Here is a 13,438-nt window from a genome sequence, read left to right as displayed (position 1 = left end):
GTCTCCCCAGCTCAGGTTCTGAGACACAGCAGCTCTCTGTGGCTCAGTCTCCCATTTTGGCCCTTACAGTTCTGTCATCGGTGTAGGCAAGCAGAGGACAGGTCCACTCACACTGGTTTCCCAACACTGCCCGCCTGGTGTCAGGTGCAGACCCCAGCAATAAGCCTGCACTGTCTCATTCCCTGCTGGTCTCCCCCAGCTCTGGTCATTTTTGCCTGGCAAAAATCTCCCCCCCTCTGTATGCAGAGAATTGTGGTCCTGTAGTTCTGCAGGTATTAGCCTCCATTCACTGTATTGAGCAGGGCCCCTTTAAGGATTACAAATCCCATGATCCTCAGTGGTTGCTCCACATTTGCGCCTGATTGGATCCAAACTTCTACTGTTGGGGGGGGGGGGGGGGCGGGTGCATTTTATACAGAACCACTCCTGTCTCCCTCTGTGCAGCAGCAGCAGTGGGTTGGAGGGGGGCTTATGGAGAACTTTTACAAGCATCTGGCCTGCTCTGCACACAGTGGGGAAGTGAGGGGGAGAGAACTGGCTGAACATCACAGAGCCTGGCGCTCCTCCTGCTGACAGCAAGTGGAGGGGGGGACGAGGACTTCACAAGCCAGCAGGCACCCTGCTACTCTATTGAAAAATTACTAGTAATCATTTAATTTATGCATATTGATAGTATATGCACATTTATTTTACCTGCAAAAAATGTGCATACACAGTGCAGATTCCCGCGCAGAAAAAAACCTGCATGTTGGGATATGAACAGGGCACATAGAAAACAATTGTTTTTTTTGAGCCCTGGCAGAACTCTTTCAGAAAAACTGAGTTCTCTGCATCATGGTGTGAACGAGGCCATAACATGGTTTACAACTTTTTCATCCTATTAACAGACAATGGAGGTTATTTATGAAAGGGAAATTCTCTTTGCACTACAAGTGCAAACTACAAGTGCAAAGTGCACTTGAAATTGCAGCAAAAGTGCACCCTGGAAGTGCAGTCGCTGTAGATCCGAGGGGGACATGCAAGGAAAATAAAAAAACAGCATTTTAGCTTGCACATGATTGGATAATAAAATCAGCAGAGCTTCCCCTCATTTCAGATCTACCCCTCAGATTTACAGTGACTGCACTTCCAAGTGCACTTTCAGTGCAATTTTAAGTGCACTTTGCACTTGTAGTTTGCACTTGTAGTGCAAAGTGGATTTGCCTTTCGTAAATAACCCCCTATGTTCCTTAGTCACCTATTTAATTTTTTTTTTAGTTTTGAATAAAGTAGGAAATGGTTTCTTTTAGGCCCTCTTTCCAGTGTGTTACTAAAGTGAGGAGATCACCAAAAAGTAGAAACACCCTTAACCCCAGAAAATATGCAACATATTCATATATTCATATTAAAAATAAATAAAAATACTCCCACCCAAAATGAATCCCCAGGTCACAACAATGACATCAGATGATTTGGATGAAATTTGCATTTACTGCACAAGCATCAAACGCTCACATAAGTGAGCGCAATGTGCTTCAAATTTTTAGCGATCACAAACCTGTCAAAAGTTGCCATCATGCTAATTTGTGCCTTCACTGACCCAATTTCATTTTAAAGCTGAAGTGTAGCCATAAAAAATCTTCTCTATAGTTTTAATGACCAATTTTCCTGTAAGGAAGTATGTCCCCTTGTCACATAAAAGTTGCATTAAAGTGATTGTAAAGGCAGAGGGTTTTTTATCTTAAAGCATTCCATGTGCAGCAGCTCCCCTCTGCCCCCCTAATACTTATCTCTATCCAGTCCACGAATGCCTCACCCATTCCGGGACTCTCTCTCCTGATTGGCTGAGACACAGCAGCGGCGTCATTGGCTCCCGCTGCTGTCAATCAAACTCAGTTAGCCAATCAGGAAAGAGAGGGGGCAGGGACAAACCGCAGCTTCTTGTCTGAATGGATACACAAAGCTGCAGCTCTGCTCGGGAGCCCCCATAGCAAGCTGCTTGCTATGGGGACACTCAAGGGAGGGAGGGGCCAGGAGCACCAACCAGGGACCTGAGAAGAGGAGGATCTGGGCTGCCCTGTGCATAATCACTGCACAGAGCAGGTAAGTATAACATGTATGCTTTTTTTTTTCATAGAAAAAAAATGAGGACTTTACAATCACTTTAATATATTTTAATCATAACTTTGTTGATTATATTTTTCTATACATATGTGGAGGTGCACTAAGTACTTAAATGTTGCATTGGGAAAATTTTGAGGAAAACAATTCATTATAGTTTCTAAAATGTTTAGTCTTTATTTCCAATAAAAACAAAGGAAATAAAAATATGTTCATCCATATTTGCTACCAAATTAAATTTCTATCTGCCCCCCAAAAAAGAACAATGTATAATACCTTGGGGTAGACTACAAACTTTAAAAGGTATGATGTGCAGAACCAAGACATTGCCAAAAAACACACTTTGAGACTTAAGAGGATTTTGGGAGAAAAATACATAAGGCCTGGTTAGGTGGTTAAACTCTGCAAAAGAAGTTGTCCATTTTTTATTAAACCCCTAAAATGATCAAAAGTTATCCCCATCACTCTCACTGTACTATTTTACTTAATAGAGTTTCTATTTTAATGGCCAACTCTAATTTGATTTGACCCCATCTATCCTCTTCCGTGGCACCTGCTGTTAAAAAAATCGTTGGTGTTTTAGATGCTCCCTTATACACAAATGGCTAAACCTTAGTCTGCAAAGCATTCTAAAGAATAACTGAATAAGGGGCAAACTGCTGCTTTCAAGGAGCTGTTGTGGGGTCCAGGCGTTCTTTGATTCTCTTTGTTAAAAATCTACTTTTATTAGTGTAATGTAACTACACCAACGTAATGTACCCTTACTGCACCTCTATTTTGCTATTCATAAAGTATTGATATCTTAGTAAATAATAGATGTTTGATATAAGGTCAGAACTTTAAAGTCAGCTTGTCACGGTAGATTTTTCATACTTGTTAATGTTTCTGTAATAATGCAGATGCTTTGACTCTTTTAAGCTGAACCTTATTTTGCCTCATTTTGCAGAACAAATTTCAGGGATTCGTCTTTGATGTGGTGACAAAGCAAGCCTTTGACATTATTATCATGGTTCTTATATGCCTTAACATGGTCACTATGATGGTGGAAACCGATGAGCAGAGTGAAGACATTGAAAACTTACTGTACAATATTAACCTGGCGTTCGTGGTCATTTTTTCTGGCGAATGTACACTAAAAATCCTGGCTCTTAGGTACTATTATTTCACCATTGGCTGGAATATCTTTGATTTTGTGGTGGTCATCCTTTCAGTTGTGGGTAAGTAGTCACACTATTGCATTTAGAAAGTGAGTTAATGCAAAAAATAATGTAACGTTACTTTTCAAAATGTGTAAGCTCGCCCAAACTCTGAAAAGTCAGCATCATTTAAAACAACCCTTGATACGTTTCCTGTAAAAGAAGGAAACATTTGCTCACATCCTGATTTTGCAGCTATTTGACACTGTTTTCTGCTAGATGGAGTATTAAGTGTATTTTTTTCACAGAGAGCCTGTCATTTACCTCTTTTAGGACAGCAACAGTGAAATACATTTTCAATCATAGGAATACTTGTGATCTATGAATGGAGGGGGCAGACTTTTGATCCTGATCATGTTTTATTTATAGAACCTGTAGTATGGCTTCTATGAATAGATGAGGGGGACGGAAAGGGTGGACATAGTCAGGCACTCTTGATGAGTACCTGCCACAGCTCCCTTAGTTCTATTATCCCTAACGGCACCAGAAGATTATGGCAGTGGGGGGGGGGGGTTCCACCTAAACCATATAATGTGCAGTCAGAGATATCCTTCATACAGCTTCCCTGCATGGTCACTCTATATTAAAATGAAGTCCTGCCTTAAATTAAGTAATTAACTACTCCAAATTGCTTTATTAACTGCTTCCCGCTCAGGCCTTTGTAAAATGACATTCGAGCATGAACCCTATTGTTCTGGGAGGACATCATATGATGTCCTCCCGAGAACGTGAATCGTGTGGCCCTTCCTGGCACAATACAGCTCGATCTGTCACCTGCTGTGTCCACCAGACATAGCGGATGACTGATCACTTCAGTGGCCTGCTGCCAGTGTTATGTGATTGCTATGACCAATCACAGCAGATCACATGATAATTGTAAACAATGGATGGCTTCCTTTCATGCCATTCATTGTATACAATTGTGTTGCTAGCTGTGATTGGTCACAGTGATCACATGGTACAGACAGGGCCAATCAATGCTATAAGCAATATATATAGTATGTGAAAAAAGTAAAAACCCTGATCCACCACCCTGAGTGGTACAGTGTTACTATGGTAACGCTGTATTGCTCTGGTCATACTGTGTAAAAAAAAAAAAGAAATGTAAGATAAAGGAAAAAAAGAAAAAAAAATTACATTTTTTTTTTAAATTAATTATTACATTTTTTTTTTTACATACTGTCACCAGTCACTGTCGCTGATCACTGCCACACCAGTTATACAATGATGCTTTACTACACTGGTGACATTATGTAAAAAACATTTTTTTTAACTGTGAGCAAAAACATTTTTTTCTTAATTTTCCAAAAAAATTGGGATAAAAAATTACAACTTAAAAAAAAATGTGCCGTGCCTCCTTACTAAATACCTCAGTCTGCCTATCATTTGGGTGATATTTGTACTGTCCTGGCATTTAATTTTAATTTAATTAATTTAATTGTATAAAATATTCTTGCGGACATTTATGGCATGAAGTAATGCTGTTCACACGTGTTATGTTTGCTTTTAACAAGAATGGATTTAAAATAGTTCTAAAAGTTCTTTCATTCTGTTTTTTGCAGGTATTGTACTTTCTGATATTATAAAAAATTATTTTGTGTCTCCGACATTATTCAGAATAATTCGTTTGGCACGAATTGGACGTGTTCTGCGACTTATAAGAGGAGCCAAAGGAATAAGGACTCTTCTGTTTGCCTTAATGATGTCACTCCCAGCCTTGTTTAATATTGGTCTTTTGCTTTTCCTTGTTATGTTCATATATGCCATTTTTGGCATGTCAAACTTTGCCTACGTAAAGATGGAAAGTGGAATTGATGACATGTTCAATTTTCAAACATTTGGAAACAGCATGATTTGCCTATTCCAAATCACAACCTCAGCAGGATGGGATGGCCTTCTCAATCCAATATTAAATAGTAATAAACCTGACTGTGATCCAGACTTTCCCAATCCAGGAAGCTCTCCTGGGAACTGTGGAAATCCCCCTGTTGGGATTGTCTTTTTTGTTAGCTACATTATCATATCATTTCTTATTGTGGTTAATATGTACATAGCCATTATTCTGGAAAACTTCAGCGTGGCCACTGAAGAAAGTACAGAACCTCTAAGTGAAGATGACTTTGAAATGTTTTACGAAGTCTGGGAGAAGTTTGACCCAGAAGCAACACAGTTCATTGATTATTCAGTCCTGTCTACATTTGCTGACTCGCTTGCTGAACCCTTACGCATACCTATACCAAATAAGATCAAACTGATAGCCATGGATCTTCCTATGGTTAGCGGAGACAGGATTCATTGCTTGGATATTTTGTTTGCCTTCACCAAAAGAGTTCTTGGAGAATCTGGGGAGATGGATACTCTAAAGATACAAATGGAAGAAAAATTTATGGCAGCCAACCCATCTAAAATTTCTTATGAACCCATCACCAGCACCTTAAGACGCAAACAAGAAGAGGTGTCTGCCCGTATCATCCAAAGAGCCTTTAGGAGGCATTTGCTTTATCGTTCCATGAAACAAGCCTCATTCCTTTACCGTCACAGGTCCTGTGACGGAAACATTATTGAAGAAGAAGCCCCTGAGAAGGAAGGCCTTATTGCCATAATGATGAATGAAAATTTTGGGCATCATTTGGAGAAAGTAGAGTCTATTTCTTCTACGTCTTTTCCACCTTCTTATGACAGTGTAACTAGGGACACAGGTGAAAACTTTGGGCTGGAACAAGAAGACTCTACAAAAAATGATGAGTCAACAGATTGTAAAATATGTGCAGACAGAGACAAAGAATCCTTTGTATAATCTTTGTTTTTTTTCTGAAACGCTATCAGATATTGTTTACAGAATGTTACCGACGTACAAGTGCACAATAGTTCTGGCAGCCTTCATATTTGATTTATTTGTGAATATAATGAATTAACGTTTCAATTGAACTACTGGGAATGAATGCTTTACAATTTGTTGGCTCTGTCTCAGTCAACGTTTGCTTTACATTTTTACAGCAAAAACTTATGCAGCCTACGAAGTACTACCAGTGGTGTGGTTATAAGTATGCTAATGTGTACAAGAGTAATGCAATGTATCTCTATACACAGACAAAACCCTGACTGTATACATTCATTTATGGTCTTATACTAGTGTGTTTAGTAAAGGTTATATATGACCTTGCATCTAAATTAAATCCAAATATCACAAGCTGCTGTAGCAAAACTATATACACTTACTGTATATGTCATGAATGGTCTTTCATAAATTTATATTTGATATTTTTTTTACATAAAAAAAGTTCTTTCTTTCCAAAGGGAGAGCAGATGGTTGTTTAAAATCTGCATTTGAAACTCTCGAATGATATAATATTTAAAAAAAAATCAAAAAAAGAATTATTGGAACTTGCTGCTGATAACTGTACAAAATATTTGAACTGTTATTACAAGCTGACATGTAATTGCTTGGCATGGGTAATGCAAATAAAGCTTTTTAAATGGGTTAATTAACATGTACAAAATATTTAGCCATTTATGTCTAAGGAAACTATCTCAAAGGAATTTTACACATTTTTGTTGTAGGCCGAATATTAAAGAATCAAAGAAATTCTTTTTTTGACCAATAAATTATTTTTGTGATAGCCAACCACAGATTGCACATTTTGTTGAATGGGCTTGATCACTACCCTGTTTTATATCCATAATTCTAATCCACAGATTACAAGAAACGCTTGTCTAAAACCTCAATATTGGACGCCTTAATTCACCCACTGTATATTTTAATTTTTTTCTGTCTCTCAGGGAGTCCTCTGGTGACATCTTTGCACCTCAGTTCTTAGTTCTACCAACCTATCAAGGCTATTACAAGGGTGCCCTACGCTTGCCGCTAAATTTTGAATATGTCTATTTAATTTACATTATGCAAGATGCTGCAGGATCAGGAAACTTTCTTACTTGACTTTGTAATGGCTAAGACTGGGGTTAGAGGCAGAAGGTATGGAGGAGATATCTTTGTTAGTGTCCCCAGGGAATATCTGATGGCAGTTAAGTCAGCCCATCAGCACCCACCCATAACATTTAGAGCTACTAACCTTTTCTTGTCATCCTAATACAAGACTCATATCATCCAAACACAGGAGTGAACCAATACTAGTCCAGTATGTGTTTTACTATCCCTACCTATGTGTAGTGGTCAGCCCTTCATGCCAATCCTTATTTTCACCATATAGTCACGTGTCTTCCTTCAGTTCATCATATTGTGTAATAAGACTTTAAGCAGCATTATTCTGATAAATGCACTCAAGGCTTTACATAAAAATTTCATTTCATGCATAATAGACTATAGGAGTTTACTGACAGTAGGGGAGATAGTGGCACTTCATATATTGCTTATAATGAGAGATATCAGTTGTTGCATTATAGAGTGCTTTCCCCTACACAAAACTGCACTTTATATAGGTGATTTATCAGAAAATGTATGACTGATACAACTAACTGCTTAATAGATTCTTCAGCATTTAAGTTTGTGCATGCCTTTGTGAAGTAAATCAGCATTTGGCAGCTTTAAATAAACATTAGTATTATTGAGGATGGTGAAATCCCTTGTACTGACATGGCATGCTCACTAAGCTCCAGAAGATTTTCCTGTGATGTCATATGTCAGGTTTTGTCAAAGCAGCAACACAGTCCAAATAGAACAACTGTTGCCGACATAATATGGAGAATCAAAAACAGGGCCAAGTAGAAATGCTAATGTGTGAAAAATTGTGGCAGGAAAATGTTAAACCTGTTTCCACAGACAGTCCCCTCTAGTCTTTCTACTGGAAAGCAGGTGACCATCTGAAATGCTAGCTCCTATAGTCGACCAGTCTTACTAAGACCTGCTTGCTGTTAGGTAAGATGCAGCCATAGGTATTTATTCAGTTCTATAAGCATGTATCACCAAATCACCAAATGAGCATGAATCACCAAAAGCAACATATTCATTTTAACATAACTTTTTTCAAATATGAATTGAAACTACGACTAGAAATCAGTTTTTCTGTTAAAGTCAGTGGGACTGGGTCAGTAAAGAAGAATAGATTGTTCACTTTGTAAAGTTATTGTTCAATTAATTCAGTCCTTAAGGTGTGTTCACTTCAATCATCCACTCATGTACAAGCATGTACTTCTTTTTTATTACCCTTACCAGTGCTTGGATATCCAAATATATTTTTGTCTTAATTGAGATCACTGAAAATTCACTTTGCTTATTAAACAGACTCTACTCCATTAAATCCTCAATCCCAGAGAATTTGGAGCTCTGTGCTATCGTAGAGCTTATATTTTTGACAAAGCAGAAAGAGTTTAACCACTTTTTAAAGAACTTCTATAAAGTTCTGCATGGTCAGTCAGGAGGAGTTCATTAGTGGAAGATCCCTCTGCTGTAGATCAAGCCTGCCTAAAATGTAAAAAACATTTTTGAATGGAGTTTGACGTTATATACCACCTTCCATGGTGTTAAATAGATAATTTGCGTTTATTATCATCTAATGCTCCATCTATTGATTTGGTTATGCATTATTCGTAAACTGGTTACATCTGGGCAAATACAACTGGTTTTGCGGGAACTTTTGTCTTCTTGAACAGCAAATTTCAATAATGCCTTAGACAAGAAGATGTACATTTATATATTTTTTTTTTTTATGTGGGTATTTTAAGAAACTAGAGTTATACTCAGTCTACACTGATAATGTTAGTATATTAAAAACTGCATAAGAATTTTACTTTACTTGTTACAGCAATCCTTGAGTGTGGTTCTTCAAGTTGCTGTTGAATAATGGTAATTGAGCACCAAGACTAAAGCCACAATGCTTGTTAATGTTCTGTTTATAATCCTGTATCAGGTATTATGTGTATCATATCAGTTTTACACCTTTTATTTCACAAAATAAGCTTGACTTATTGGATGTACCATTGCAGAGTAACCCATAATGGCTAGCATAGATGCATGCTTTCTCAGAATATTGACTATTGATTCAGTCAGTGTATGGCAGAAAAGGAAAGAAGGGAAAGTGGGAGTTTTCCATGGCAAACAATTAGATTCAAGCTGTTTTTTAATAGTTTCCAGAAATTTAAAGCCCAACTTTTATTTAATTTTTTTAAATCCTACAAATTAAAAAAATAAAAATAAAATGCAGTATATGTCTCCTCCCTGTAGACTAACTCACTTTGTGATCCAGCATTGATCAGTTCGCTTCCTGTGAATGCAGGAGCCATGCCATGGTACTGCACTCACAATTCAATCATGCAGAGAACTGTACTGACATTACATTAGCTCTTTGCAAAATGGAGAACTATCTAGCATTGGAGGTGAGGAAGAGGATGCTGTGTGCCATTTGACCTACAACAAGACTTCAGAAAAAAGATAAGTATAAAAAGTACATGTGGGGGTGGGGGGGGGGGCATCTAGGGAAAGGGGGGACTAGGTGTGTTGTTTGGCTTTAAGTATTTTGTAAATTAGTTGGTGGGGACCTATAAACAGTCAGTTTGATCTGTCAGGAAAAATAAGCAACAGCTTTGTATTTTACCAGATTGAATATAATGTGAATTTATTGTTTAGGTAGGTGCTATGCATTGTTAGTACACGTTGCCAATGTGAATGAGCAGGTCAGACAACAGGGTGGACCAGCTTTATTGGTGTAATCAAAATGGAGGCAGGAAAAGCTATTTTTGGGCTCTGGAATGGCAATGAGTCGGAGCATCTGATTGGTCGCTGTTGGTATCTCCTCCACATTTTCTTTTCTCTAGGGTTTAAACACAAGACTTATCTTAGACATGCATGAAGGATCCATGCCTTGCTTATCTTGGTGTGCCATGTGTCTAGTGCACCAATGTTTAAATTGCTATGCCAGAAAATTCATGGAAAGTTTTTTTTTTAAGGAGGCAATAACATTGATTTCCAGTTCCAAAATTGCCAATTATAGTTGTATATGGTTTACCTGTGTGTAACATTTTAATGTCTATATATTCTTTTGCTCAAAAAAATTGTTAAAGGCATCAGTTAATATTGATTTTACTGACAGTGTGTGCAACACTTCCATTGCTCTTACTGTAAGAATTCATGTCTATGTTGCACATGAAAATTTACTTCTACTCAAAAGTGATGTCCACCTATCACCTATACATCACATGTAATAAAAAGTTCCCATGAGAACTTCTTGTATTGACCTTGAATATACTTGAATAAAATTATCATTCTTTGTAACTTGGTGTTTTTTCTGTTTCATATCCACTTTAACTATTTGCTATTGAAATAATGATCTCAAATTTTTTAAATGTTTTTATTGATTTTTACATTTTTAAATGATAAGTATCTGGGGGGCTGGGGAGCTGACGATAGAACGTTTTTTTACCTTAATGCAGAGAATGCAGGTAAGGTAAAAAAAAAAAACCTTCAGCATTTACAATCACTTTAAATTGTAGTGCTTCACAAAAACAGACATAAAATCCTTAACTAGTTGCCACCCGCCCACCAACAAATGATGGCGGTGCGGCTCTCATTCTGGGACAACGTCATATGACGGCGTCCCAGAACGGCCGCTCTCGCACGCCTGTTGCTAGGACATGGCTCGACCCCGTCTGCCGCTCTTCACCATGTGATTGGCTATGTCCAATCACAGCCGGTCACATGTAAACACGGAGATGCCGGTAATCGGTGCTCCTCGCCTCACACTGATAGAGTGTGTGGCGAGGAGAGCCGATCAGCAGCATCTTCACGCAGGGGGACATCTAACATGTAATCAGGGCACTGATCATCAGTGCCCTGATTACAATATAGTGCCAACAGTGTCACCAATCAGTGCCCACCATTGCCGACCAGAGCCAGCAATCAGTGCCCACCAGTGGCAGCAATCAGTGCCCACCACTGCCCACAAGTGCCACCAATCAGTGCCCATTAGCGATGACAGTCAGTGCTGACTATCAGTGCCGCCCATCAATGCCCAACACTGCTGTCGATCAATGCCCATCAGTGTCGCTCATCAGTGCCACCCATCAATGCCCATCAGTGTCGCTCATCAGTGCCACCCATCAATGCCCATCAGTACCGCCTATCCGTGCCGCCTATCAGTGCCCACCAATGCTGCCTATCAGTGCCCACCAGTGCTCATCAGTGCCGCCTATTAGTGCCCATCAGCGCCACCTATCAGTGCTCATCAGGGCCACATATCAGTGCCACCTATCAGTGCCCATAAGTGAGGCATATTAGTGCCTCCTTATCAGTGCCACCTAATCAGTGCCCATAAGTGCTGACTCATCAATGCTCACCAGTCCAGCCTATTAGTGCCCATCAGTGCCGCCTCATCAGCGCACATCAATGAAGGCGAAAATTAACTTATTTACAAAGTTTACTGACAAAAACTAAATAAAACATTTTTTTTTTTCAAAATTTTTGGTCTTTTTTATTTTTATTTTTTTTTTTAGTAAAAAATTAAAAAAAAACAGCAGTGATTTAATACCACCAAAAGAAAGCTCTATTTGTATGAAGAAAATGATAAAAAAAATGTGTTTGGGTACAATGTAGCATGACCGTGCAATTGTCATTCAAAGTGCGACAGCTCTGAAAGCTGAAAAATGGCTTGGGCAGGAAGGGGGTAAAAGTGCCCTGTAGGCAAGTGGTTAAAGTAAATATCAGTCTTGATGGAGAAGTTTGTTAAATTAAAATAGTTCCATATATCTTACAATATAAGAAAAGGTGAGTTCTCCTTGTGCAGCTTCCAGAGATATGATAAGATAAAGATAAATGTAATATAGTTAAAGTGGTTGTAAACCCCTGACATAGAAAAAAAAAAAAACCCTGCAAGACATTGTCATAATGTGCTAGTATGCATAGCATACTAGCACATTATGAAATACTTACCTTAGAACGAAGCACTCCCAGGCCTTTTTTCAGCATTTGTAGGCTTGGCGCTGTGAGTGGCCGAAGCCGCAATGATGTCACTCCAGTGCATGCGCATGGGAGCCCTTGGTTCTGGCAAGAAGCTCTGCAGATCCGGCATGGTATGCCGGACCTTCAGAGCGCATACGCCACTGACGTCAGCGGCTGCATGAAGGGTGAATATCTCCTAAATGGTGCACGTTTAGGAGATATCATTTTACCTACAGGCAAGCCTTATTATAGGTTTACCTGTAGGTAAAAATAACAAAGTGGGGTTTACAACCACTTTAACATAAACATCTATTGTTCTTGTCAGTTGTATTCCACACAGGTTCAACTGGCAATAATCCCACTTCAAAAAACAAGATTTTCTGAGAATGAACACAGGACTGGTGTTTGAAGGATTTCATATAAATAACATGAATCAAGCAAATATTAATAGCTTTTACAGTCTATACAGAAGGTAGTTCTTATGGCACATGGAACTTTGTAACTGTCCACAAGTAAGAAAACTGGATGTATTAGCTACAGGACCTAAGGTCCCTTAAGGTAGTTGAAATTATGGCAGATGCATCAGGAATGCCAAGTTCTATCTCTTAAACAGCTCAACAAAAGTTAATTAACTGATACATATCAGTAATGTATAATATAATCTCTCAAAATAGAGCACAAGGAATGCTGTTAGGTGATCATACATAAAGTACAGTAGCAACACGCAAGTTATGTACTGGTGTAACTTCATGAGTCTTGCAATATTGTACACCATAATCAGTGGCAAAGTATTGGCATGGCAAAATTGCTGAATAAAAATATTGCTATATAAGAGAAAAGGAAAGCATTCCTAGTAGATATATCTAATTAGTACATCCACTCAGTCCTAGTCCTTCGTGGTAGTAATCCACATGTTGGAGGTTCAAATTTGGCATGGGCGTTAAACTGCTGAAAATAGAAGTATATCACCCCATTTAGTTCCTTAGTGTAATGAGACTGCATGAAAAGTTAATCCAATAAAAAGGTCAAAAGCCCTGAGCCTGAGGGGCATCCAAGAGGGTGGTTAATCTATAGTACTGGCTGTGTCTGTTTCAGTCTTAGCAAAACAGCAGAAAGCACTTCAGTTTACTTCCAAGTTTAAAATTGGCTCCCTTTCTGTGCCTGCGCAGTCTCCCCCCTGTATTCCGTTCTGCGCATGTACATGCCATTTTGTCTCATTATTCATGCTCCTCCAATTGCTTTTTGCTCCCTGCAT

The 13,438-nt window shown here is 38.7% G+C and overlaps 1 protein-coding gene across 4 annotated transcripts in view; it reads left to right on the top strand.

The window, feature by feature from the left end:
* Positions 1–9,700, top strand: part of LOC141144373 (sodium channel protein type 5 subunit alpha-like) — a 586,505-nt gene extending 576,805 nt beyond the window's left edge. For all 4 annotated transcript variants that reach the window (XM_073630007.1, XM_073630006.1, XM_073630004.1 and 1 more), the window contains 2 exons: positions 3,047–3,317; positions 4,859–9,700. In XM_073630007.1, coding sequence (XP_073486108.1) covers positions 3,047–3,317; positions 4,859–6,093 — 1,506 coding nt within the window. In that variant the 3' untranslated portion in view covers positions 6,094–9,700. The remainder of the gene's footprint in view (positions 1–3,046; positions 3,318–4,858) is intronic.
* Positions 9,701–13,438: the final 3,738 nt, after the last annotated feature.

This window comes from Aquarana catesbeiana, linkage group LG05 (assembly GCF_042186555.1).
Source record: "Aquarana catesbeiana isolate 2022-GZ linkage group LG05, ASM4218655v1, whole genome shotgun sequence".
NCBI classification, from domain to species: Eukaryota; Metazoa; Chordata; class Amphibia; order Anura; family Ranidae; genus Aquarana; species Aquarana catesbeiana.
Note: the sequence above shows the minus strand (reverse complement) of the source record. Positions and strands in the feature narration are given on the sequence as shown.